This window comes from Rosa chinensis, chromosome 5, assembly GCF_002994745.2.
Source record: "Rosa chinensis cultivar Old Blush chromosome 5, RchiOBHm-V2, whole genome shotgun sequence".
Taxonomy (NCBI): Eukaryota; Viridiplantae; Streptophyta; class Magnoliopsida; order Rosales; family Rosaceae; genus Rosa; species Rosa chinensis.
Window position 1 is genome coordinate 28177036 of NC_037092.1, and position 26048 is coordinate 28203083.

The 26048-nt window shown below is 37.8% G+C and overlaps 2 protein-coding genes across 2 annotated transcripts; one reads left to right on the forward strand and one right to left on the reverse strand.

Annotated features, from left to right (window-relative positions):
* The first annotated feature begins 623 nt into the window (after positions 1–623).
* Positions 624–24200, forward strand: LOC112167165 (G-type lectin S-receptor-like serine/threonine-protein kinase RKS1). Its single transcript, XM_040505792.1, has 16 exons — positions 624–1902; positions 2964–3086; positions 3378–3580; positions 3678–3888; positions 3999–4236; positions 4460–4547; positions 4642–4696; positions 4808–4933; positions 16247–16266; positions 20271–21477; positions 22339–22461; positions 22635–22837; positions 22940–23150; positions 23255–23492; positions 23653–23803; positions 23898–24200. The coding sequence occupies exons 1-16, from the start codon at positions 624–626 to the stop codon at positions 24198–24200; spliced, it is 4779 nt and encodes a 1592-aa protein (XP_040361726.1).
* LOC112167167 (DDT domain-containing protein DDR4-like) lies at positions 10950–12143 on the reverse strand. The gene is made up of 5 exons (XM_024304141.2): positions 11949–12143; positions 11645–11751; positions 11403–11562; positions 11242–11334; positions 10950–11110 (listed from the first exon to the last, which is right to left on the reverse strand). Exons 1-5 carry the CDS (start codon positions 11979–11981, stop codon positions 11078–11080), a joined length of 426 nt encoding a protein of 141 aa, XP_024159909.1. The 5' UTR covers positions 11982–12143; the 3' UTR covers positions 10950–11077.
* Positions 24201–26048: the final 1848 nt, after the last annotated feature.

Genomic DNA, 26048 nt, shown 5'->3' on the forward strand with positions numbered 1-26048 from the left:
GTGGCCCCCACTCGGCCTTAACTCCCTCTGCCTTGTAAATAAAACAAGATTTCCTATATCCAAAATCAAAGCCTTCCCACAGAACTTTTTGACTTTCAGGAATTTGATGAGGCTTTTGGTTCATACAACAAGATGTTGACCTAGTCTATGTGCCTATATGCCTCTTATTGCTGGGGTATTTTGTACCTTTTGTAATTAGATGTATCATTTGGACCATCTAATACATTTATTGCTGGGGTATTTTGTACCTTTTGTATTTAGATGTATCATTTGGACCATCTAATACATTTCTTTCATTGAAAAAAAAGAAGAAGAAGAAGCATAGGATAGACTTGTTAAACAAGCACTTGTAATTCTTCAAATAAGGTATGCGCGTATTTTTCTTCCTGCGGACCCAATACTGTAGAAATGTCTTGCTAGTTTCATCCCTAGATTTCTGATCTGGTATGTACGATATATACGGTGACGTGCAAGTCAGAATTATTGGACTACACTTGTGGTTAAGGGCGCTCTAATCTCCAGTCAACTGGGTTTGACTTTATGAAGTCAGTCCAATAAATTAATATAAGTGATGCGCAAATAGAAAAGGCCAAAGCAAAAAGTTTCCCCGAGAAAAACTAACAATGAGTTCCAGCATCGAAGCGTTTATCCTGATATTGCTTCTCTTACTTCTTCTCCCCTCTAGAATTTGCCAGCTTCCCCTTGACGCCCTTACGTCAGACCGTCCCATCAGAGATGGCGAAGTTTTAGTCTCTAGCACGCAAATCTTTGCACTAGGGTTCTTCAGCCCCGGAAATTCTCAGCACCGCTACGTTGGAGTCTGGTATAACAAAGTTCCAGAGAAAACCATTGTCTGGGTTGCGAACAGAGATAACCCAGTGAATGATTCCTATGGAGTGCTATCGATCAATGGTGATGGAGGCCTTGTCATACATGGAAAGGACCGAAGTACCACTCTTTGGTCCGCAAATGTTACTCTATCTTCACCAAACAATTTCACAGCCAAGCTTTTGGATACAGGAAATCTTGTTTTACTTGAGAATAGCCAAAGAGTTCTGTGGGAAGGCTTTGATTACCCCTCAGATACACTGCTTTCCTCTATGAAGATTGGGCTGAACTGGCGGTCCGGTTTGGAGTGGCACCTAACATCTTGGAAGTCAAAAGATGATCCGGGAACCGGGAGTTGTACATATGGGATAGACCCGATGGGGTTTCCGCAGTTGTTTTTGTACAAGGGTAGAGGGGCATCGTGGCGGGGCGGCCCTTGGATCGGGGACAGATGGAGCGGTCTACCAGTAATAACCGCTACCGTTGGAGCCTACAATGTGAGTTTTGTCAATAATGAAGACGAGCTATCCTTCGTGTATGCTATTGCCAGGGACTCAGTGATCACAAGGGGGGTGATAGATGAATCAGGAATATATCAACTGCTCGTGTGGAATGATCAGGAAAATCAATGGACCAAATTCGTCTCCTACCCGAGTGAGTGGTGTGAGCAATATGGACAGTGTGGTCCAAATACTAACTGTGACTCAGACAAGGACTATATGTTGGCTTGCACGTGCCTACCTGGGTTCGAATCCAAATCACCTCCTTTGAGAGTTGGCGGGGGTGGGTGCATTAGGAAAGCTGGAGCGTCCACGTGTCAAAATGGAGAAGGGTTCATGAAGGTGGCGCATGTAAAAATACCGGACTCGTCTACGGCACGTGTGAACATGAGTATGAGTTTGAAAGGGTGCAAACAAAAGTGCTTGATGGATTGTTCTTGCACAGCTTACACGAATGAGGATGAGCAGGGAGGTGGGATCGGGTGTGTGACATGGCACGGGGACTTGATGGACACGAGGACTTTCTCCAATGGTGGTCAAAATTTATATGTTCGAGTTGACACAACTTCTTTAGGTACGTTCTTTATGTTTATAATACTACATTAGTTAGAGCTAAATGTGGTCATCTAAACAAACATAGAGAAGGAGTGAATTTAGAGTATTTAATATTTAGGCCATGCTCGACAGTTTTAAGGAAATGTGAGAGACAAGTGAATCTCAACCACATGTATTAAATTTAAATACTGAAATTACAATAACTTAAAACTTGTATTTATCTTCAGTCGTCAGATGCACTTGTACCTCACATTATATCAAAAACTGTTTCTTATGTGAGCGGCTCTAATTTAACAATCCACCATACTCAATTTAATTGTGATAATATTGTAATTCTTCAAAAAATTATGTGGACCGCATCTTGAATAGGAGGGGTCATTTTATTTACACTACCTTCATATTCGTGTAATGCATGTGCGATTGGTGAACGTCTTTAATTCTTACCTTAAAAAAAAATTGTATTTATACTTTTTATGCGCTTTTTATTGTATTAAAATAACTATTTATATGCTTTGATTATGAGTTTCTATTTTATAGACTAAAGGGTATTTTGAGCAATCCATATTTTGGAGAAGTCTGAGCACTTAACTTTATATTATAGCACTATAGATAGCAGTCCTGCTCAACTGATCAGTTGATTTCCATGCTCAATCTTGCTTAGTAGTGATGAAAAATAATAAGGCAATTGAAATGCTTATTAATTTTCATTCTTGGATTTATACTGATTACTGAAATTTTATAGTTTAGAGGCAAAGAGGAACATAATAATAATGGTCGTAGTGGTTTCGATGGAGGCTTGGATGTCGGCCGTAACGGCTGTTGGAGGATAGAGTTGGCTAGGTTCCTTGTTGGATCTGGTTTAGTTTTTGGTCTGATGCTGTTGATGTTAGGTCTGCAAGTTCTTCTATCTATCTATCTATCCATCTATCTAAGTCATGCTCTGGTGGTCAAGTAATTGGTACTCAGTTATTTACAACTACCCAACTGCCGTTTGATATAAATCCAAGAATGAAAATTAATGGATTTTTTTTGTCCGATACTTTAGATTTTGTTTGGGTGTTTACTTATTTCCCTTTGTAGCTCAATATGCAAAGTCAGGTGGTTCTCTTAGCAAGAAGACAAGGCTGGCAATTTCACTAGGATCTGTTACAGTTTTTCTTCTCTTACTTACCCTTTATTGGTTGGTAAGGATGAAGATGAAAGGTAAATAAACTTTTTTTTTTTTTAAATACTTTTTTTTTTTTTTTAAGAGGATCAAATGATTTCATTCCTACTCCCATGGTGACTCGAACCCATGACTTCGTCATTAGGTAGTGGGTGCTCTAACCACTGAGCTAACATCACTTCGTCATTCCTTTAGTCTTGCCTTCTATTCATTTATCAACATTACTTGTTATGTAATATCATCTGATGAGGCTAACTAAGCTTGACTATATCAAGATAGGAATATGGAAACAAGATTATAAAAAATTACTTTTCTGTCTTTGATAATAGGTAAGCATAGGCAAAATAAATATCCACTTAAACTTACTGCCGGGTCAACCTACTTCGAAGAAGCTACTGGTAGATTAGCTCTTCATGATAGTAGAATAAACTCGGAGTTATTATTCTTTCATCTAAAAACCATAGCAACCGCCACAAAGAATTTCTCCATTGAAAACAAGCTTGGAGAAGGAGGTTTTGGCTGCGTTTATAAGGTAGCTCCCCTTGCATAATGTATGAAATCAAAAAAAAAAAAATTTGGTTCATGTGTTGCATCAGCTACTCTCATTCATTTTTCAAATTCAATTTCAGGGCATACTTTATGATGGAAAGGAAATAGCCGTTCAAAGACTATCCAAGTTTTCTAGCCAAGGAGTTGAAGAGTTTAAGAATGAAGTTCTTCTAATTGCAAAACTCCAACATAGAAACCTTGTCAAGATTTTAGGTTGTTGTCTTGAAGATGAAGAGAAGATTCTAATCTATGAATACTTGCCAAACAAAAGTTTGGACACTTTCATCTTTAGTAAGTCTTTATACACACACACACACACACACACACATACAATTATTATTTGTAAGTATCTTCAAGTAAGCAAGGGTACTTAGTTACTCTATATTTCTTACTCTATCCAGATGAAACAAGAAGAGTACTTTTAAGTTGGACAAGACGCCTCGTGATAATCTTTGGGATTGCTAGAGGGTTATTATATCTTCATGAAGATTCGAGACTGAGAATTATCCATAGAGATCTAAAGGCCAGCAATGTTCTATTGGATAATTCTTTGAACCCAAAGATTGCAGATTTTGGTATGGCTAGAATGTTTAGAGGGGAGCAAACTGAAGCAAATACCAATCGTGTGGTTGGAACATAGTAAGTTTCCTCTAAAATTAGCAAATCTCAGAATAAATTTTTGGTCTATGTGTTATGGTACTCTTATTAAACACTAAAGAAGTACAAATAGCTTGTGGCAAGTGTACCCAATATAAATGCTATTGAATGAAGCTTAACATTTGATTTTTGCTTTCTACAGTGGTTATATGTCACCAGAATATGCAATGGAAGGATTGTTTTCAATCAAGTCTGATGTGTATAGTTTTGGTGTCTTATTACTAGAAATCGTTACTGGCAAAAAGAATGCTGGTTCCCATGAGGGGTATCCTTATTCAAATTTGATCGGACATGTAAGCGTGCAAGTCTGTCTATTTGCAAACAATGACTATCATAATATACACCCTACTTATAATGCTAACTTGATGATGACCAAACTATTTTCAGATTTGGGAGTTGTGGAAAGAAGGCAGAGTCGTGGAAATCATCGATTCATCTATAGGTGAATCTTACCTTGTTAGTGAAATTATAAGGTGCATTCAAATCGCACTCTTGTGTGTGCAAGAATTTGCGACTGACCGGCCAACCATGTCCAGAGTTGTTTCCATGTTAGGTAATGATTCAGCTCTTCCTTCACCAACACAACCCGCATTTTTACTAAAGAGAATGAGTCCTAGTGGAAACTCATCCAGCAACAAAGGAGCTAATTCAGTAAATGATGTCACATGTACAATTGTAGAAGCTCGCTAATTATGGTTATATTTTAATACACGTGGAAGCTTCATATTTAATGGTGATATATATCACCACGTAATTATTGGTGGTGTGCAAATCCGCTTCCGAATGTTTACGTCCGGACGTCCGGTTCAATTTATTTGAAGTTTTGAACTTCGATCATCCAAAATTGTGAAGAGTAATATCGGCAAACCAATCAATGGAAGGTCATATATGCGATAAAGTAGAAACAAAGTACGGGGGTGTCTTAAGGCCCAGTCAGGTCGAAACACCACCAGTTAGATACTTAGATTAATTCTTACACTAGTACAGTGAGTCAGTATAATCTACTATTAATAGGCACATCTAGACCAACTACTACAAGAGCTAAACCATAAATGGGGAACATCTAAAACCTGCTTGCACAAACACCAGAGCCCGAATAAACAACTTCCACAAGATTTTACGCCTAAGACCAAATTTTGTGAATCAATAACAGTTGGCACCTGGCAGGTATAGTTAAGAGTTGGGATCATAGTTTGCCGATTGGAATATTTGAAAATTTTGCACTATTGGGGAAATTGATTCAAGACAAAATCACTCAAAACTAAAGAGCTCCAAGTTTACAGAGATACAAGTATCTTGAGGAGGAGTATTGACAATGGAAAAGCTCGTAAAATTTAATTCTTTCAGTAAGGTATCATTGTAATTCTCATTGTACCAAATACTCTATACCAAGGCAATGGAATAGATTGACCAACTGTAAATCTTACAAGTCAAAATAGGAAGCACCAACAACTGAGATGATGATGAGAAGGGTAAGTTTGTTGACAACTATTACCTCTATAACTCTCCAAACTGAATCAAACGTGGGTTTCTGCTATCTTTCCAACAGAAATTCCGAGGCATATCAAACCATTTTTGTGTGAGTTTTGAGGACCCAGAAACAGATCCAAAATCACTTCTTTTTTGTTCCAAACGGTGAATGAAAAGTCAAAAGTCTTGGGTTTCCTCACATTCTCTCAGCAGCCGGCTGGAGAGAAACATAAAGTAGATGTAAAACCCAAGATGGGAAATAGAGAACATTCAAAGATGAAGGGTCTGACTTATGGCGCCGGTGTGGTGCTGTTCGATCATAACAGAAATGTAGGGGACAGAGAGGAGTAGTACTTCCACAAGTTGAAGACTTTTGATATATTAGAAATGGTCTTGCTGTCTGAATCAGAAATAAATTATGGAACTACTTCCCTGCTACCTAAATGTACGAGTTTTAATCACCAAAAGATCCTTGTGTTTTCGAAAAAATCAAAAATACAAGTCCAAAGATTTTTGTTTCTATGCCAAAATCTAAAATTTCTCTTTGGTTTTAAATTTTTAGGTTACAAGTCCCGCTCACAAGGTCTTGCTGTCTGGATCAGAAATAAATTATGGAACTACTTCCCTGCTACCTAAATGTACGAGTTTTAATCAAAAGATCCTTGTGTTTTCGAAAAAATCAAAAATACAAGTCCAAAGATTTTTGTTTCTATGCCAAAATCTAAAATTTCTCTTTGGTTTTAAACTTTTTGGTTTTAGACTTTTGATATATTAGAAATGGTCTTGCTGTCTGGATCAGAAATAAATTATGGAACTACTTCCCTGCTACCTAAATGTACGAGTTTTAATCAAAAGATCCTTGTGTTTTCGAAAAAATCAAAAATACAAGTCCAAAGATTTTTGTTTCTATGCCAAAATCTAAAATTTCTCTTTGGTTTTAAACTTTTAGGTTACAAGTCCAAAAATTAGTGACTTCATAGTCCTGGGCAAGCGGGACTTTCTAGAAGGCTCTATAGCATGGTTTGCATTATGGTTTTTGTTCTGGGCATGGCTTTGGTTACGTCCTCCGGCCTGTATGTATTTTTTTCTTCTCCTTATCAATAATACTTCGGGAGGGGACGTTGAGCTTGTCCTCTTCCCGCTTCTTTAAAAAAAAAAAAAAAGTCCCGCTCACATTGATGTTATAATGTAATTGGTGAGTCGAACATGACATGTTACAAAACCCTCTCACTTAACAGCATTTTAATTTTTAGAACATTATCAACTAGCTAATTCCTCAAATCTTCTGTGGATTTTAGTTGGTACATTTTAACATCAAATTTTTGCCTCAACTTACGTCAAATTCTTATGTGGAAATGAAGCCACATTATGTTGAAATTGATTGGATCATAGACTTGGTGATTACTGATTAGGCTCAAACAAAAATTGGTGATTACTAAATTAAGAAACAACTTGAGGTGTTAGAAATTTAAAATGATATAGGCAACGGAGAAGATTTTTTTTTTTCTTTTTTCTTTGAAGGTTTAGGAAGGAGGAGTCTTTTTGATTGAGTGAGGAAGGATAGTCACATGCTGGCACATCCAGTGTGTACAAATTCTGGTTCCAATGAAGTGGATAAATTTCATGGAATTATTTTGTACCAAAAAGTGGCATTGTTTGTCGGTACCAAGTCCATACGTAGAATATTGGGATTTCAAATATAAATGTTGAAGTCTTATGAAAACTGAGACAGGTTCAAAGTAACAAACAACATAGTATAGCCTTCTAATTTTTTTTTTTTTATGTATCCGTCAATATCAATTTCTATAGGAAGGTCAAATTGACATTTTAAATGAAAGAAAGACATGCTTGACTGTTCAAGTGTGAAACAACTCAAACGGAGCTTTTATAAAAAAATTTATCCTGGAATTATGTCGTCATCAGACGTCTGATATCAAAAAGGTGGAGGAGTCGAGATATGACCTATTCTCCATTAATTGACATGCCATTCAAGATATGCAGTGGACAAATATGGGCATTTGCCCTTTTTTTTTCTTCTTTTGTTTTTTATTTTTATATCATATAGAAGATTTTTGAAAGAAAAGGGTTATTCAATTAATAAATGAAGAGTCGGATACTCACCGTTTATCTATCTTTTCTAGCTATTTACAATGAACAAACAAGTATCTTGGAAGTGGTGTTAGCTCAGTGGCTAGAGCACCCACTACCTATGTACGAAGTCATGGGTTCGAGTCACCATAGGGGCAGGAGTGAAACCGGGTTCGAGTCACCATGAGAATAGGAGTGAAACCCTTTGATCCTCTTTTTTTAAAAAAAAAAAAAAAAAAAAAAAAAATGAACAAACAAGTATATTGTGGCAGGGTTCCTACTTCAAAGCATACTCGGCTATTATTTTCCAGAACTCAAAAGAAGTGTGTGATTATTCCAAGAAATTATCAATGCAATCAAGGTTAAATATAATGTCAACTTGTAATCATGCCCTGTGTTCTTACATGTTGTTACTCAATGTTTTGAGGTTTTAGGGTAGCATACGCTTTCCTATTTTGTAACAACTTGTCAACTTGCATATCATCACAACTTTCTTTTGTAACACCAAACCGCTACAACGACCTCAGGACCAACCGTATCTTAGTACTTTTGAAAAAATAGAGAAGACATCCCATCTGGCCCCGGAGCCTTGGTAGGGTACATTTGGAACAGCGCCACTTTGATTTCCTGCTCACCATATGGTGCACAAAGCTCAATATTCATCTCATCTGTCACTCTAGGTTCAAGTAAATCAACCACGGAATGCATATGAGCCTGATCAATATTAGCAGAACCAAACATATCTGAAAAATAGTGCAGGACAACCCTTTCCAAACCCTCCTCTAAGGACTGCCATGTACCATTCCTATCAAACAGCCCTTGCAACCTATTCTTTGCTCTCCTGTTTGAGGCCTTTCGATGGAAGAACTTGGTGTTATGGTCACCTTCATTCAACCATACAATCTTAGAACGTTGCTTCCAGACTTCCAGTAAGCATGTTCATCTTCATCTTCTAGGAGCACATCAAGCCTGGTAGATAAATCAAAGGTCTCCTGCTGGTTTTCTTGAGTGAGTGGTAAGTCAAGTAGAGATTGGAGTCTACCACGTATCAATTCAATCTCTCTGCGACGATTTCCAAAGACAGAACGTTGCCACTCATTTAACTCAAATCTAGTACTGGTAATCTTCTTCGTAACCTAAAGCATAGGTCTACCAGGAAAGGAACAACCCATCCTCTAGCAACAACCTCCTGACAGTCAATATGAAGTGCCCAGAAACTCTCAAATTTGAATCACCGGCACCTTCTAGCACTAGCTGCCGGAGATGAGGTAAAGACACCAATTAACAGAGGCACATGGTCCCCATGTATTGGAGGGAGATGCACGACACGCGCCTCCGCGAACACGTCCAACCATGAAGGCGACGCTACCGCTTAGTCCAACCGGCATCGCACACCACCACCTTGCCAAGTAAATGGCGCCCAAAAAAAACCCAGATCAAACAAATCAGACGAGCGCAATGCATTCTGGAACAATTGCATTTGCCCTTCTCGCCTAACAGCACCTCCATCCTTCTCATAGCCATGGACGATCTCGTTAAAATCTCCAACTACTACCCACGGTAGTGCTGATTCCTCACTGAGGTGTTGAAGCAGTGACCACGATCGGTGTCTCTCCGACGTGGTCGGATGGCCGTAAAAGCCAGTAAGCCTCCAAACCACCCCTAAGCCGTCTACTGCATGGACCTCAACATCGATATGATTCTTGGATTTTGACCTAAATCTCACATCCAGCCCTTCCTCCCAAAAAAGAGTGATACCGCCGGATTGCCCAACACTGAAAACAGCCTCACAATTGAGAAACCCTAACTGCAGCCTCAACCCATTCATATAATCCCAGTCGTTAATCTTAGTCTCACTCAAGAAGATGAACAAAGGCCTCTTCTGGTGAATCAGGGTTTGCAATGCTTGCACAGCAAGGTCATTGTTCAATCCCCTACAATTCCAAGCAAGGATCTCCATTGAAGATTGCTTAGTTGCTAACGCAAACCGGGGAGCGTTCTCTGTGTCGATAAGTTTATCGACCTGTTGCAATTGCAAACTTGGATATCGTCTTGTTTTTAGCAAATACTTGCTCAACCTCAATACAGAAATTTAGTGGCTCTTAATCACTTCATTTTTGGTAAACTTACTTCCTCATTATAATTCATAGTTATTAGTTTTTACACGTTTTCATTATGTAGCACAACGGAAGCATAAACATGGAAAGATCTTCGCGATCTCGCTACCATGATTCGATCTGTTCGGTGAAGATATCAACCTTACACTATGAATCCAAAAAAATAGTACTTGAGATTGTTGGCGAGAAGAAGATTGGTCCTATCCAAATTAAGAGAACCTTAATTATGGGAGTAAGAATATTTATTCTCTATGATATGGTGATCGATGTGATGCTGTTATGCTACAAAGTGTTGTTGTACATATATAACCTCTAAACTCAGATCCAACGAAAGAAACTACCACTACACCAATTTTTCAATCAGACGACAGTTTTTCACTGTCGTCTGATTATAGACTTTACTGTTGTCTATCTCAATGCCGTCTGATACATGGATCAGACAATACCAAAAAACTGTCGTCTGATAAAGTTTACTACAACAGCGACGACTATGCTGTCTGTTGTCTGAACACCAAGAAAAACAACAGTGGCTTATATACTTACTGTGTCTGAATGTTGTGCCACACAACAGGGGCTTATATGCTTGCTGTTGTCTGAAGGCTGTGCTCGACAACAGGGGCTTATATGCTTGCTGTTGTTTGAAGGCTATGCTAGACAACAGGGGCTTATATGCTTGTTGTTGTCTGAAGGCTTAGTCAGACAATATGTACTTGCAAATCCCATTGTCCATCCATTACTGATACTATAGATTTCTCCAAAAAACTGTTGTTTGTTGTTTTGCTGGACAATGACTTTCTCGTTCTTTTAGTCCTTATAGTATTATAGTTAGATGGCTCATACAACAGTTTTTGTTAGGCATATTGGACAATAGTTTTTAGCTGGATTGAACGGTATGATAGACATTCAAAATGACATCACATCCAAAACACATTCATTTATGTTAAAATCCGATACATTTATCCAGATATCCAATAAAGTCATTACATCAACAGAACTAGTTTTCTAACAAAATTTAGTAAAATGTTGAAACCAACCAAGTCTTGAAGAACACACTTTATGATGACAATGAAGATGCCAGCAGAAGTTGCATCAACAACAACCTTTACTTTCGCATCAACAACAGCCTTTACTTTCGCTGTTGAGTGAGCTTAGCAGAGAATCCACTGGCAGCCGTCTTGTAACTGCTAATATGAACACCAAAGTATGCAAGAATAAGACTATTAATAAAGTTCACTGGTAAATTGCTACTAAACTGCTAATGATTAACCATGCATTCTTATAATTAATAGTCACAAAAAGATAGCAAATTTACCTTCTGAAGTTTCTCAAGAGCAGGAATAGCATCAGTTTCAATAGTCTTAGCAGCATCACGTTCTCCTGCAACTTTGCTTGATGAGAGTTCATCCTGTCATTACACCAAGGAATAGTTAATGATGGACTTCAGTACTGGAATAAATAAAAAATTTGACTTACCATAACTTTCTGAAATTCCTCGAGATTGGTTGCTAGTGTTTCCCACTGGAAACTGATATTTGGTAGGTTCAAACACCCTTTTCCCCTAACTTTTGTCTTCGACTCAATGACAGTTACTTCCTTGTATAATCTATGACCTATTATTGTATTTCCATCATACCTGACATAAATATAGAAAGTGATATAAAAACCAAATTTGCTATTAAACACATGAAATTCATCGTAACATATCAAAACATTACCAATAAGAAGTCCTCTTTTCGTCTCCTCCTATCTTATCTTTGCGGAATGAAGAAATTTCAGTTCCTTGTTTCAGAGCATCATTAATATAAGCCACTGCATCATCTTGCTAGATACAAAAAGAATGAGTTAATTATTTCACACAACCAGAAACTAAAGGGAAAAACAGAACAGACACCTGAATATACTTGGAACATGTATTGACATGTTCAGGCAACAACAATTGGTAACATAAAGCTAGGATATCCGGTATGTACACCACTTGACATTAAGAAATAGAAAAAATAATGACAAAGGAGTAAATACATCGGCTCGGAGTTCACAGAGTGCTTTTAACATTAGTAAATGCTCTGTCGGATCAAGTCCTTTATAACGTGCTATCTCCTCTCTGCAGGGAAAAGAGATTGCCTTTAGTTGATATCACTTTTTGAATCATATTATATATAGTAAATCTAGCTTGTTTCAGTACCCTTTAGCTACCACGAGTGGAATCTCCCCCTCAGCAACCTGTAGTAATGTAATCACATACCAGTGAACATTTTAATCATGAATTACCACTCTGACATATATTGCTGGAACAGAAATCTCTTCCTTTGTACAAATAGAACTTCCTTCATATATAGCTCATATATTGCTGGAACATATTGAGAAGAGATACAATTGAAAGACTATGACCAATGGCCTTAACAGTAGAAGTTGGATTCATTTATTTTTCTTGAAGTTGTAAGTTATCAAGCCTGCTCAAGCAAATTAACATTTAGTAGTATTCTTAAATGGCCAAAGATATATACGAATTATGACTTCCGCTACATTCTCAAAAGTCTCTTAGCCTAAAATTATATACCATAAGTTGTCACAAAGACGTGGATGGATTATAAAATATAGTCTAATATCTGCAGAGTATGGACTTAGACTAGATTCTTTACTATATATCAAGGCGCGCATCAATAATACCTAAGATATCTTGAATGTTAAAAATTATTTGCGCATGATTGATTATCTACTTTCAAAAACTTAAGTACATATACACATTTCATTACATTATATTAAGCATAATATTCAGAGATAAGTTTATTTCACCACAAAATGAGAAGTAGAATAACTGCAAAAGAAACTGAAGTGCATGATACATTATACTGGTCATACCTCTTAACATTAGTATTTGCAAGACATCCAAAATAGCTATAGTGAAACACAACCTCAAATCGGTACTTGAGCCCCGTCTGAGAAGTACAGTTGACACAGAAGGTCCACAACCACATTTTGGCCCACATTCAAACACTACATCCTTGGCTTCAATTAATCTGGAAGGTAAAACAGAAACAAGTACAGTATTAGAAAATGAAATGCTATAAACCACTTAATATTAGATGTTTATGTAGCATTTCTAGGATAGCATGTTTGATGCAATTCTCACCTGCCACCATCACGGTGCACATATGGAAAGTCAGAGCCGTTAAGTTTAGCACTTGGTAGGTCTTGGAATCTACACAACTTCCTTTGCAATTGCATCCAGTGGCATCTTTGGGAAGCTTCACGTTTTGCGCAACTTGAATAGACTTGAAATACGTGTAACCTGAAGTTGAGGGATATAAAAAGATCCATGAAAAAGTTCCACCATTGCAACTGAAGAGGGCAAAGTAATTTGATAAGGAAGAATGACTCAAATCAACAAGACAACTGGATGAAATTTGAATTCCAACTTGCCTATAAACATTTTTTTATTCACAATAACAAGTATTACTCCATGAACATGATCAACTTGCCTGTAGGAGCAACAGGCGGATCATCGACCAAATTGCTAGCTGGAATTGCAATATCCTCTAGACCCCCAGATATGTCCTCGCACGCCAACCTTAGACGATAAAACAACAGAAAGTATTAAGAGCTGAATTGCAACTCAGATTTCAATTATTTGTAACAAATTATTCTCCAAATAAAATCATATTTCTGATATAGATTGTGGTACACGTCCATTAACAAATTGAATCTGTCAGAGGAGTTAAAAATCATATTAAAGAGAAACCAAAATCTCACCCAACTTTAAGAATTATTCTCCAAAAAGAATTGATGAACAAGTCATTAATAACCATGAAATTGAAAACTTTAAGAACCCAACTTTTATTTGTGTTCATTGGGAATTCTGATGTTTCAAATGCTAGTTACTTTCAAATCAGCATTTCATTTGCACTTTTCAAGTATAGCAAACTAAATTAATACTAAAACTCAAATGTATAAATCTTAGCAATGTTGAAATTGAATTAATATATGCATACCATTAAGAGTCACGATGTTCCGGTGCTTTATATCTCCCATTGCTTCAAGTTCCCTCTCAAATCCTCGATCTCTATCTGCACTTCCTCTGTTCCCTCCCATTGCGTGAAGGAACGAATCCATGGAAAAATTAAACATCTTAAAAGAGCTTGAAACTCCAATGCTTTTCAGTTTCGTTTCACTTTTGATCCGCTTAGAATACAATGCAGTGTTCCAATCACCCTAATACATCATCTCCATATATATGAGTACCATATTTGTATACCAAAGTCAGTTAGTTATGATTTTTCAAATTATACTATAACGTTGATGGAAACTTTAACAAATTTAATTACCTTTATTCTCTTCAAGCTTTCATTTGTGGCCCTCTGATTCACACAGTTCTTGCATAGAGGATGAATAAAAGAAATCAATATTCAAGCATCTCCACTCAAATGTATTAGCCTAATTCAGCAACCCACAAATTCATTAGACTGCAAATTAGATAAAGCTAGATATCTATATAGGTACGTAGTAGGCTAGTAGCTCCTCTCTTCGATCAAATTTTTCGTTTTGGTATAGGTCTCTTCAGTTTAATCAGTAACACAGGATTTTACAGTGAGGAAAATTTGCCTCACACTCCTTATACCACATCAAACGATGGACTTCGATATCATTCCAAATTCCAAGCAATGATGTCAAAATTGGTATTTGAATTAAATGAATGACTAGCTAGAAAATTACATGCACAAATTCAGCAAATCCAACCCACCCAAGAACTGGGATTTATCAGAATTTACAATTTCATTAATTTTAACAATTTCAATTTGGGTTTTATCAATTTGGAGATGAATTGGGTTGTCTTAGAATACCTAGATTCGGTGGAGTGACTGGAGTCAATAACCCAGCAAGGCAGCAACTGATCATGCCTCAAGGGCCGAGCTGCCGAAGAACTGATGAAGATCAGAAACTTAAAAAAAAAAAAAATGGAATATTCAAATATAAAGGAGAAGGAGAAGATGAGGAGAAGAAGATGGAGACGGTGAGAGAGATACCTGGATGATGGATCGCTGGAGCTCAGAGACGGAGAGGAGGAGATTCAACTGGAAATCCGAAATCGAACCCGGAACCCATTTCAACAATTCAACAATCGAACCTGGAAATTACATATTAGAATTTTAGAATTCAGAAACCCAGAAGGCCAGAACTTCAGAAGAAAAGAAGAGGAGGACTGGAGGAGGGGAGGAGCCGTCACCGACTCGCCGAGGAGGTCAGGAGGAGGAGAAGAGTAGGAGACGGAGAGGGAGAGGGAGATAGTGAGATACCTCGAGCCTGGAGGCGGAACTCTGAGACCGGAGAGCGAGAGAGGCGGAGACGGGTTGCTAGACAGAGTGACAGACTCTCCAACTCCGAGTTCGGCGGCCCTGCAACAGCCGAGGTTGAAGCCAAATTGGGCAGGTGAACCTATACAAGACGGCTTCCGATCCTTGTATCGCAGGACGGCCTCTTCATTCTAGATCTTGGATTGGATGCAATCCATCTGAGAGAAGTTGAGGGCTGAGAATAGTGAGTATATTGAGATCCAGTAGTGATAGCTGAGGATTCGTGAGAGAGCTGGTTGGTGAGGTTGGGTGAGATGGATAGTGATTCTGATTAAGAGGGATAGAGAGAGGCGCGAGCTCAGGTTTTGGACTTTTGGTCGAACAGTGGGAAGTGAAAATTGAAAATTTGGCTAGGTGTTAATTATTAACTGGGCGCCAACTTATTGAACCCTAAAACTCAGACAACATCATCAATTCAAGTACATTGTTTGAAAAATAGTGGCACGACAGACAACTAAAAACTGTTGTTTGAATAACAATCAGACAATATCTTTCTCAACCATTATATTACTAGCAATTACACAACAGAGAAGAGAAGCAATAATTATTGTGTGATTAAAAACAATCAAACAACATCTTTTATCGACCATTGTGTTAATCAACTTTGGACAACATCATATAATAACTGTTGTCTAAATTAATTCATTCAGACAACATAAAAAAAATCAACCATTGTCTGAAATGCTATTGCACAAGAGCCAAGAAAAAACTGTTGTTGGAATCGAAAACTCAAACGACAGAATATTTCTTGCTGTCGTCTGATTAATTCAGACGACAGTTAAAATGTTTGCTGTCGTCTGATATGTATTGTCTGATTCCGAAATTGGTGTAGTATACAGCAACAAACAACCATTTTTCCTTTGATACTCAATTAGTGAATCTAAACCTCGGCTGAAAAGCTCAACTAGAGTCTTCCTCATGGCTCAAGTAAGCTCATGCATTGCATCCCTTTCACAAAATCATGGGTTTTTCATGGGTTCCATTCTTGTGTCAGCCTTGATTAAGGAATTTAGATGTTGGCTTCTAAATTTGGTTTTCCAAATTTAAATTTGGGGTATGGGTTTACATGTGCAATATGAAATTAAGGGTATGACTTTACCTACTCCAACTGAGCTTAGGGGGTTGTTAAGTGAACTAATTTTCCTCTTCCTCCTATATATACTTGGATACTCGTTCATTCTCTGGTATTGAAAATGTTTGGGTTTATCCCTTTGCTTATCAAGAGTTTATCTCTTTGGTTTTCTGCTTTTCAAAGTGTCTTGTTCCTTGTTGAAAACAATTTGAAAAACACAAAACCATTCATGCATTAATATTCATCTCTTGCATCCCATGAGGTCAATTGGGTACTACAAGCTTCAAAGGTGAAATCTTCAAGAAGAACTTCCTGCGTTCATAGCTTGTGTCTTTGTTGAGATTTCTGAGTTGTTCACTTGTATAAACAATTAGCAAGAATTGAGTACAAACAGTCTAGTGAGTGAGTCTAGAAAGGTTGTCGCGATCAGTGTAACCTCTGTGTTGTAATCTTGTAATTTGGTTTTGGTCTTTCAAGAGTAAAGGCCATGCAGATGTTTTCCCTCGATAGGGGTTTACTGCGTCAATAAAACATGTGTTCTTTATTGCTTTAGTTGGTTTGTTGATTTTACAATACATACTGTTCAATATCAATACTCAGGATTGATCATCCATTTGCAATCCTTGAGAAAGTTTTTGAATGAAAAAATCGGTTATTTCACACCCCCACACCCCCCCCCCCCCCAAGGCTCCTTCTAGGATCTTCAACTAGTTTTTACACATTCTCATTGCGTTGCAAAATGGAAGCATAAACATGGAAAGATCTTCGCCACAGCCATGATTCGATCTATTGGGTGAAGATACTGACCTTGCACTGTGAATCCAAAAAAAATAGTACTGGAGACTTTTGGTGAGAAGAAGATCCGTCCTTTCCAAATTAAGATAACGAAAACCTACTGGGAGTAAGAATATGGAGAATGTATAGTGATGTAATGTTTTAATGGCTCCTCCATGGTGATGTTATGTTTCAATGCCACATTGTTGTTGTACATATGTAACCTCTAAACTCAGATCCAACAGAAGAAACTACGTACAGCAACAATTAAACCACTATTTTTCATTTCACTATAAGACCAATCAGTGAATCTAAACCTCGGCTCAAAAGCTGGATTAGAGGCCTCCATATGGAGATTCTAAAGCATTATCCATGTTCTAAAGCACGTTGTTTCGGTCATTATCTCCTAATTGTCAACATTTTGGTACAATAAAAGAAAAGAATGCAACAAGTAAAAAGATTAGAGGATGATGCTCATGAAAATCATGTGTTACCATTAGTAATTAGTCTGCGACAGTAATAGTAAAGAACAGACTGCTCAAAAGTAAACTCCACATATCCAGCTAGCAACAACATATAAAAGTAACTTCTATAGTTCTAATCCAGCAGAAATAGTTATTGAACCAACTCCATTAGTCAGCCAATTAACGCCACAAAAGTTCAAATTCAAGCTCCCGCGATCAGAGTTGCCATCAGATTTTCGACGGAGTGAAACTGCGACTAGCAGTAGCTTTGGATTCATCCAAGGGGCAATGTTCAGTCAAGTGGTCAGCAAGACAATCACAAATCCCACAGTACTTGCGACCATCATTAGCTTCCCTAGGGCAATCTTCAGTCAAGTGCTCACCCCGGGTCTCATAGCACGAACAAAAGATAACTATCTCAACAAACTTGCAGCAATCATCAGTCAAGTGGTCACCCAGCGACCGACAATTCCAACAAAACTTGCTATCGCCATTAGCCAACATGGGGCAGTCCTCAGTGCAGTGCTCACTGTCATCACACTTGAAACAAATCAAATATTCCCTGAAACCAGGCTCTCGCTCCGGCAGTCTCTATTCTGCATGGGGAAAACATCAGAATAGTTCTCACCCTCAACCCCACAAGCTTCACAAAACAAATCTTCCCCAACCACTGGGCCAAATGGGACGGGTTCCAGGTTTGGACACCTGCAAAAGGAGTGGTCATCCTTCTTCTTACAAAAGTAACAGTACAAAACCATCTTCACCCCATTAATATGGGCACCTCCAACTGGAGTGGTCATCCTTCTTTTCTACTCTCTTCAGTAGAAGAATTTGGTGAAGGTTTGCTGCAGATTGGAGGGTAGGGTACGGTTGAGTGTTATTGACTGAAGGGCAAATTTGGAAACTCAAGTTCCAAAACATGAGTAGGAATGCAGAATGCAGAAAGGTAACGATCATAGCTCCGATTTCTTACCTAGTAAAACCATGTTGTTTAAAGAACATATTGTTTATGATCTTCCTTATTCTACCAAGTTGTTTGATTTCCTCTCAGTGAATAATACCTGTCAATGAAGTTCCCAGATAGATCCAAACTGGGTTCTTGTACGCACAAAAGTGCATGCAACTGACCGGCCAACCACGTCACTTGTTGTTTTCCTGTTAGGTTATGATCGATGCAGCAGTTCCTTCACCTAAACAACGCAGACAACTTCTATTACTGGTGAAGACCCGAACCCTAGCCTCTAGTAGTTAATTCCCTAGATTATGTAACATGTACTTCAGTAGAAGCTCACTAAAAGCCTCAAATCTTGAATTAATGGTACATACATGTAGTAATATACAAGCTATATATGATAATGATAGGTTCTAGCTGATGTTCAAATGCGTAACATTTGTATCAATAAGCAGGCAGCTGGAATACAAACATAGGTTTTCAGTTCAGTATATATAGGAACAGTGGCGGAGGGAGAAATATATATGTATGGGGGCCAAAAAATTTAACCAAACACCAAATAGACCATTGATGAACCAAAATAGATCCCTTGCATATACAAGAACGGAGAAGAAAAATAGTAGGAAACAAAAAACCAAATTAATTAACCTGAATCACAATAAGACAATAGATAACTATAATTCCATATGAATTTTGTTATCATAGATGTTGGACGGATCAACAAAGAGATATTGATATTTGAGGTTTAACAAACGAACTCATCGCAACAAGCTAGCAATTTCAGTAGTGTTTGACTTTCAGTGCTGTGATAGTTGAGTTTTGATTATATATGCTGAGTAGAGTACACAAGAAGCTTCATATTCCCTCTCTTATTTTGTGGGAATCGTGAATTGTGGGCTTGCTAATATATTTAGTCCAGCCATCATATGTTTTGTGGCCTGTGAATTGGGGAACAGAATATATATTGTCACATTTTTTTCTGACGAGGGCAAATCATACAATTATGAGACAAATGTCAAAATCTTAATGGGGGCAGTGGCCCCCACTCGGCCTTAACTCCCTCTGCCTTGTAAATAAAACAAGATTTCCTATATCCAAAATCAAAGCCTTCCCACAGAACTTTTTGACTTTCAGGAATTTGATGAGGCTTTTGGTTCATACAACAAGATGTTGACCTAGTCTATGTGCCTATATGCCTCTTATTGCTGGGGTATTTTGTACCTTTTGTAATTAGATGTATCATTTGGACCATCTAATACATTTATTGCTGGGGTATTTTGTACCTTTTGTATTTAGATGTATCATTTGGACCATCTAATACATTTCTTTCATTGAAAAAAAAAGAAGAAGAAGAAGCATAGGATAGACTTGTTAAACAAGCACTTGTAATTCTTCAAATAAGGTATGCGCGTATTTTTCTTCCTGCGGACCCAATACTGTAGAAATGTCTTGCTAGTTTCATCCCTAGATTTCTGATCTGGTATGTACGATATATACGGTGACGTGCAAGTCAGAATTATTGGACTACACTTGTGGTTAAGGGCGCTCTAATCTCCAGTCAACTGGGTTTGACTTTATGAAGTCAGTCCAATAAATTAATATAAGTGATGCGCAAATAGAAAAGGCCAAAGCAAAAAGTTTCCCCGAGAAAAACTAACAATGAGTTCCAGCATCGAAGCGTTTATCCTGATATTGCTTCTCTTACTTCTTCTCCCCTCTAGAATTTGCCAGCTTCCCCTTGACGCCCTTACGTCAGACCGTCCCATCAGAGATGGCGAAGTTTTAGTCTCTAGCACGCAAATCTTTGCACTAGGGTTCTTCAGCCCCGGAAATTCTCAGCACCGCTACGTTGGAGTCTGGTATAACAAAGTTCCAGAGAAAACCATTGTCTGGGTTGCGAACAGAGATAACCCAGTGAATGATTCCTATGGAGTGCTATCGATCAATGGTGATGGAGGCCTTGTCATACATGGAAAGGACCGAAGTACCACTCTTTGGTCCGCAAACGTTACTCTATCTTCACCAAACAATTTCACAGCCAAGCTTTTGGATACAGGAAATCTTGTTTTACTTGAGAATAGCCAAAGAGTTCTGTGGGAAGGCTTTGATTACCCCTCAGATACACTGCTTTCCTCTATGAAGATTGGGCTGAACTGGCGGTCCGGTTTGGAGTGGCACCTAACATCTTGGAAGTCAAAAGATGATCCGGGAACCGGGAGTTGTACATATGGGATAGACCCGATGGGGTTTGCGCAGTTGTTTTTGTACAAGGGTAGAGGGGCATCGTGGCGGGGCGGCCCTTGGATCGGGGACAGATGGAGCGGTCTACCAGTAATAACCGCTACCGTTGGAGCCTACAATGTGAGTTTTGTCAATAATGAAGATGAGCTATCCTTCGTGTATGCTATTGCCAGGGACTCAGTGATCACAAGGGGGGTGATAGATGAATCAGGAATATATCAACTGCTCGTGTGGAATGATCAGGAAAATCAATGGACCAAATTCGTCTCCTACCCGAGTGAGTGGTGTGATCAATATGGACAGTGTGGTCCAAATACTAACTGTGACTCAGACAAGGACTATATGTTGGCTTGCACGTGCCTACCTGGGTTCGAATCCAAATCACCTCCTTTGAGAGTTGGCGGGGGTGGGTGCATTAGGAAAGCTGGAGCGTCGACGTGTCAAAATGGAGAAGGGTTCGTGAAGGTGGCGCATGTAAAAATACCGGACTCGTCTACGGCACGTGTGAACATGAGTATGAGTTTGAAAGGGTGCAAACAAAAGTGCTTGATGGATTGTTCTTGCACAGCTTACACGAATGCGGATGAGCGGGGAGGTGGGATCGGGTGTGTGACATGGCACGGGGACTTGATGGACACGAGGACTTTCTCCAATGCTGGTCAAAATTTATATGTTCGAGTTGACACAACTTCTTTAGGTACGTTCTTTATGTTTATAATACTACATTAGTTAGAGCTAAATGTGGTCATCTAAACAAATATAGAGAAAGAGTGAATTTAGAGTATTTAATATTTAGGCCATGCTCGACAGTTTTAAGGAAATGTGAGAGACAAGTGAATTTCAACCACATGTATTAAATTTAAATACTGAAATTACAATAACTTAAAACTTGTATTTATCCTCGGTCGTCAGATGCACTTGTACCTCACATTCTCTCAAAAACTGTTCCTTATGTGAGCGGCTCTAATTTAACAATCCACCATACTCAATTTAATTGTGATAATATTGTAGACTAAATGGTATTTTGAGCAATCCATATTTTGGAGAAGTCTGAGCACTTAACTTTATATTATAGAACTATAGATAGCAGTCCTGCTCAACTGATCAGTTGATTTCCATGCTCAATCTTGCTTAGTAGTGATGAAAAATAATAAGGCAATTGAAATGCTTATTAATTTTCATTCTTGGATTTATATCAAACGGTAGTTGGGTAGTTGTAAATAACTGAGTACCAATTACTTGACCACCAGAGCAGGACTTAGATAGATAGATAGATAGATAGATAGAAGAACTTGCAGGCCTAACATCAACAGCATCAGACCAAAAACTAAACCAGATCCAACAAGGAACCTAGCCAACTCTATCCTCCAACAGCCGTTACGGCCGACATCCAAGCCTCCATCGAAACCACTACGACCATTATTATTATGTTCCTCTTTGCCTCTAAACTATAAAATTTCAGTAATCACCAAAACTGATGATTTCCTAATCTTCCGGTCTTTGGATTTTTTTTGTCCGGTACTTTAGATTTTGGGTGTTTACTTATTTCCCTTTGTAGCTCAATATGCAAAGTCAGGTGGTTCTCTTAGCAAGAAGGCAAGGCTGGCAATTTCACTGGGATCTGTTACAGTTTTTCTTCTCTTACTTACCCTTTATTGGTTGATAAGCATGAAGATGAAAGGTAAATAAACTTGATCTTGCCTTCTATTCATTTATCAACATTACTTGTTATGTAAAATCCCCTTTTTTGCATTATTAAATATCATCTGATGAGGCTAACTAAGCTTGACTATATCAAGATAGGAATATGGAAACAAGCTTATAAAAAAATTACTTTTCTGTCTTTGATAATAGGTAAGCGTAGGCAAAATAAATATCCACTTAAACTTACTGCCGGGTCAACCTACTTCGAAGAAGCTACTGGTAGATTAGCTCTTCATGATAGTAGAATAAACTCGGAGTTATTATTCTTTCATCTAAAAACCATAGCAACCGCCACAAAGAATTTCTCCATTGAAAACAAGCTTGGAGAAGGAGGTTTTGGCTGCGTTTATAAGGTAGCTCCCCTTGCATAATGTATGAAATAAATAAAAAAATAAAAAAAATTGGTTCATGTGTTGCTTCAACTACTCTCATTCATTTTTCAAATTCAATTTCAGGGCATACTTTATGATGGAAAGGAAATAGCCATAAAAAGACTATCCAAGTTTTCTAGCCAAGGAGTTGAAGAGTTTAAGAATGAAGTTCTTCTGATTGCAAAACTCCAACATAGAAACCTTGTCAAGATTTTAGGTTGTTGTCTTGAAGATGAAGAGAAGATTCTAATCTATGAATACTTGCCAAACAAAAGTTTGGACACTTTCATCTTTAGTAAGTCTTTATACACACACACACACACACATACAATTATTATTTGTAAGTATCTTCAAGCAAGCAAGGGTACTTAGTTACTCTATATTTCTTACTCTATCCAGATGAAACAAGAAGAGTACTTTTAAGTTGGACAAGACGCCTCGTGATAATCTTTGGGATTGCTAGAGGGTTATTATATCTTCATGAAGATTCGAGACTGAGAATTATCCATAGAGATCTAAAGGCCAGCAATGTTCTATTGGATAATTCTTTGAACCCAAAGATTGCAGATTTTGGTATGGCTAGAATGTTTAGAGAGGAGCAAACTGAAGCAAATACCAATCGTGTGGTTGGAACATAGTAAGTTTCCTCTAAAATTAGCAAATCTCAGAATAAATTTTTGGTCTATGTGTTATCGTACTCTTATTAAACACTAAAGAAGTACAAATAGCTTGTGGCAAGTGTACCCAATATAAATGCTATTGAATGAAGCTTAACATTTGATTTTTATTTTCTACAGTGGTTATATGTCACCAGAATATGCAATGGAAGGATTGTTTTCAATCAAGTCTGATGTGTATAGTTTTGGTGTCTTATTACTAGAAATCGTTACTGGCAAAAAGAATGCTGGTTCCCATGAGGGGTATCCTTATTCAAATTTGATCGGACATGTAAGCGTGCAAGTCTGTCTATTTGCAAACAATGACTATCATAATATACACCCTACTTATAATGCTAACTTGATGATGACCAAACTATTTTCAGATTTGGGAGTTGTGGAAAGAAGGCAGAGTCGTGGAAATCATCGATTCATCTTTAGGTGAATCTTACCTTGTTAGTGAAATTATAAGGTGCATTCAAATCGCACTCTTGTGTGTGCAAGAATTTGCGACTGACCGGCCAACCATGTCCAGAGTTGTTTCCATGTTAGGTAATGATTCAGCTCTTCCTTCACCAACACAACCCGCATTTTTACTAAAGAGAATGAGTCCTAGTGGAAACTCATCCAGCAACAAAGGAGCTAATTCAGTAAATGATGTCACATGTACAATTGTAGAAGCTCGCTAATTATGGTTATATTTTAATACACGTGGAAGCTTCATATTTAATGGTGATATATATCACCACGTAATTATTGGTGGTGTGCAAATCCGCTTCCGAATGTTTACGTCCGGACGTCCGGTTCAATTTATTTGAAGTTTTGAACTTCGATCATCCAAAATTGTGAAGAGTAATATCGGCAAACCAATCAATGGAAGGTCATATATGCGATAAAGTAGAAACAAAGTACGGGGGTGTCTTAAGGCCCAGTCAGGTCGAAACACCACCAGTTAGATACTTAGATTAATTCTTACACTAGTACAGTGAGTCAGTATAATCTACTATTAATAGGCACATCTAGACCAACTACTACAAGAGCTAAACCATAAATGGGGAACATCTAAAACCTGCTTGCACAAACACCAGAGCCCGAATAAACAACTTCCACAAGATTTTACGCCTAAGACCAAATTTTGTGAATCAATAACAGTTGGCACCTGGCAGGTATAGTTAAGAGTTGGGATCATAGTTTGCCGATTGGAATATTTGAAAATTTTGCACTATTGGGGAAATTGATTCAAGACAAAATCACTCAAAACTAAAGAGCTCCAAGTTTACAGAGATACAAGTATCTTGAGGAGGAGTATTGACAATGGAAAAGCTCGTAAAATTTAATTCTTTCAGTAAGGTATCATTGTAATTCTCATTGTACCAAATACTCTATACCAAGGCAATGGAATAGATTGACCAACTGTAAATCTTACAAGTCAAAATAGGAAGCACCAACAACTGAGATGATGATGAGAAGGGTAAGTTTGTTGACAACTATTACCTCTATAACTCTCCAAACTGAATCAAACGTGGGTTTCTGCTATCTTTCCAACAGAAATTCCGAGGCATATCAAACCATTGTTGTGTGAGTTTTTGAGGACCCAGAAACAGATCCAAAATCACTTCTTTTTTGTTCCAAACGGTGAATGAAAAGTCAAGTCTTGGGTTTCCTCACATTCTCTCAGCAGCCGGCCGGAGAGAAACATAAAGTAGATGTAAAACCCAAGATGGGAAATAGAGAACATTCAAAGATGAAGGGTCTGACTTATGGCGCCGGTGTGGTGCTGTTCATAACAGAAATGTAGGGGACAGAGACGATTAGTACTTCCACAAGTTGAAGACTTTTGATACATTAGAAATGGTCTTGCTGTCTGGATCAGAAATAAATTATGGAACTACTTCCCTGCTACCTAAATGTACGAGTTTTAATCAAAAGATCCTGGTGTTTTCGAAAAAATCAAAAATACAAGTCCAAAGATTTTTGTTTCCATGCCAAAATCTAAAATTTCTCTTTGGTTTTAAACTTTTAGGTTACAAGTCCCGCTCACATTGATGTTATAATGTAATTGGTGAGTCGAACATGACATGTTACAAAACCCTCTCACTTAACAGCATTTTAATTTTTAGAACATTATCAACTAGCTAATTCCTCAAATCTTCTGTGGATTTTAGTTGGTACATTTTAACATCAAATTTTTGCCTCAACTTACGTCAAATTCTTATGTGGAAATGAAGCCACATTATGTTGAAATTGATTGGATCATAGATTTGGTGATTACTGATTAGGCTCAAACAAAAATTGGTGATTACTAAATTAAGAAACAACTTGAGGTGTTAGAAATTTAAAATGATCTAGGCAACGGAGAAGATTTTTTTTTTTTCTTTTCTTTGAAGGTTTAGGAAGGAGTCGTCTTTTTGATTGAGTGAGAAAGGATGGTCACATGCTGGCACATCCAGTGTGTACAAATTCTGCTTCCAATGAAGTGGATAAATTTCATGGAAATTATTTTGTACCAAAAAGTGGCATTGTTTGTCGGTACCAAG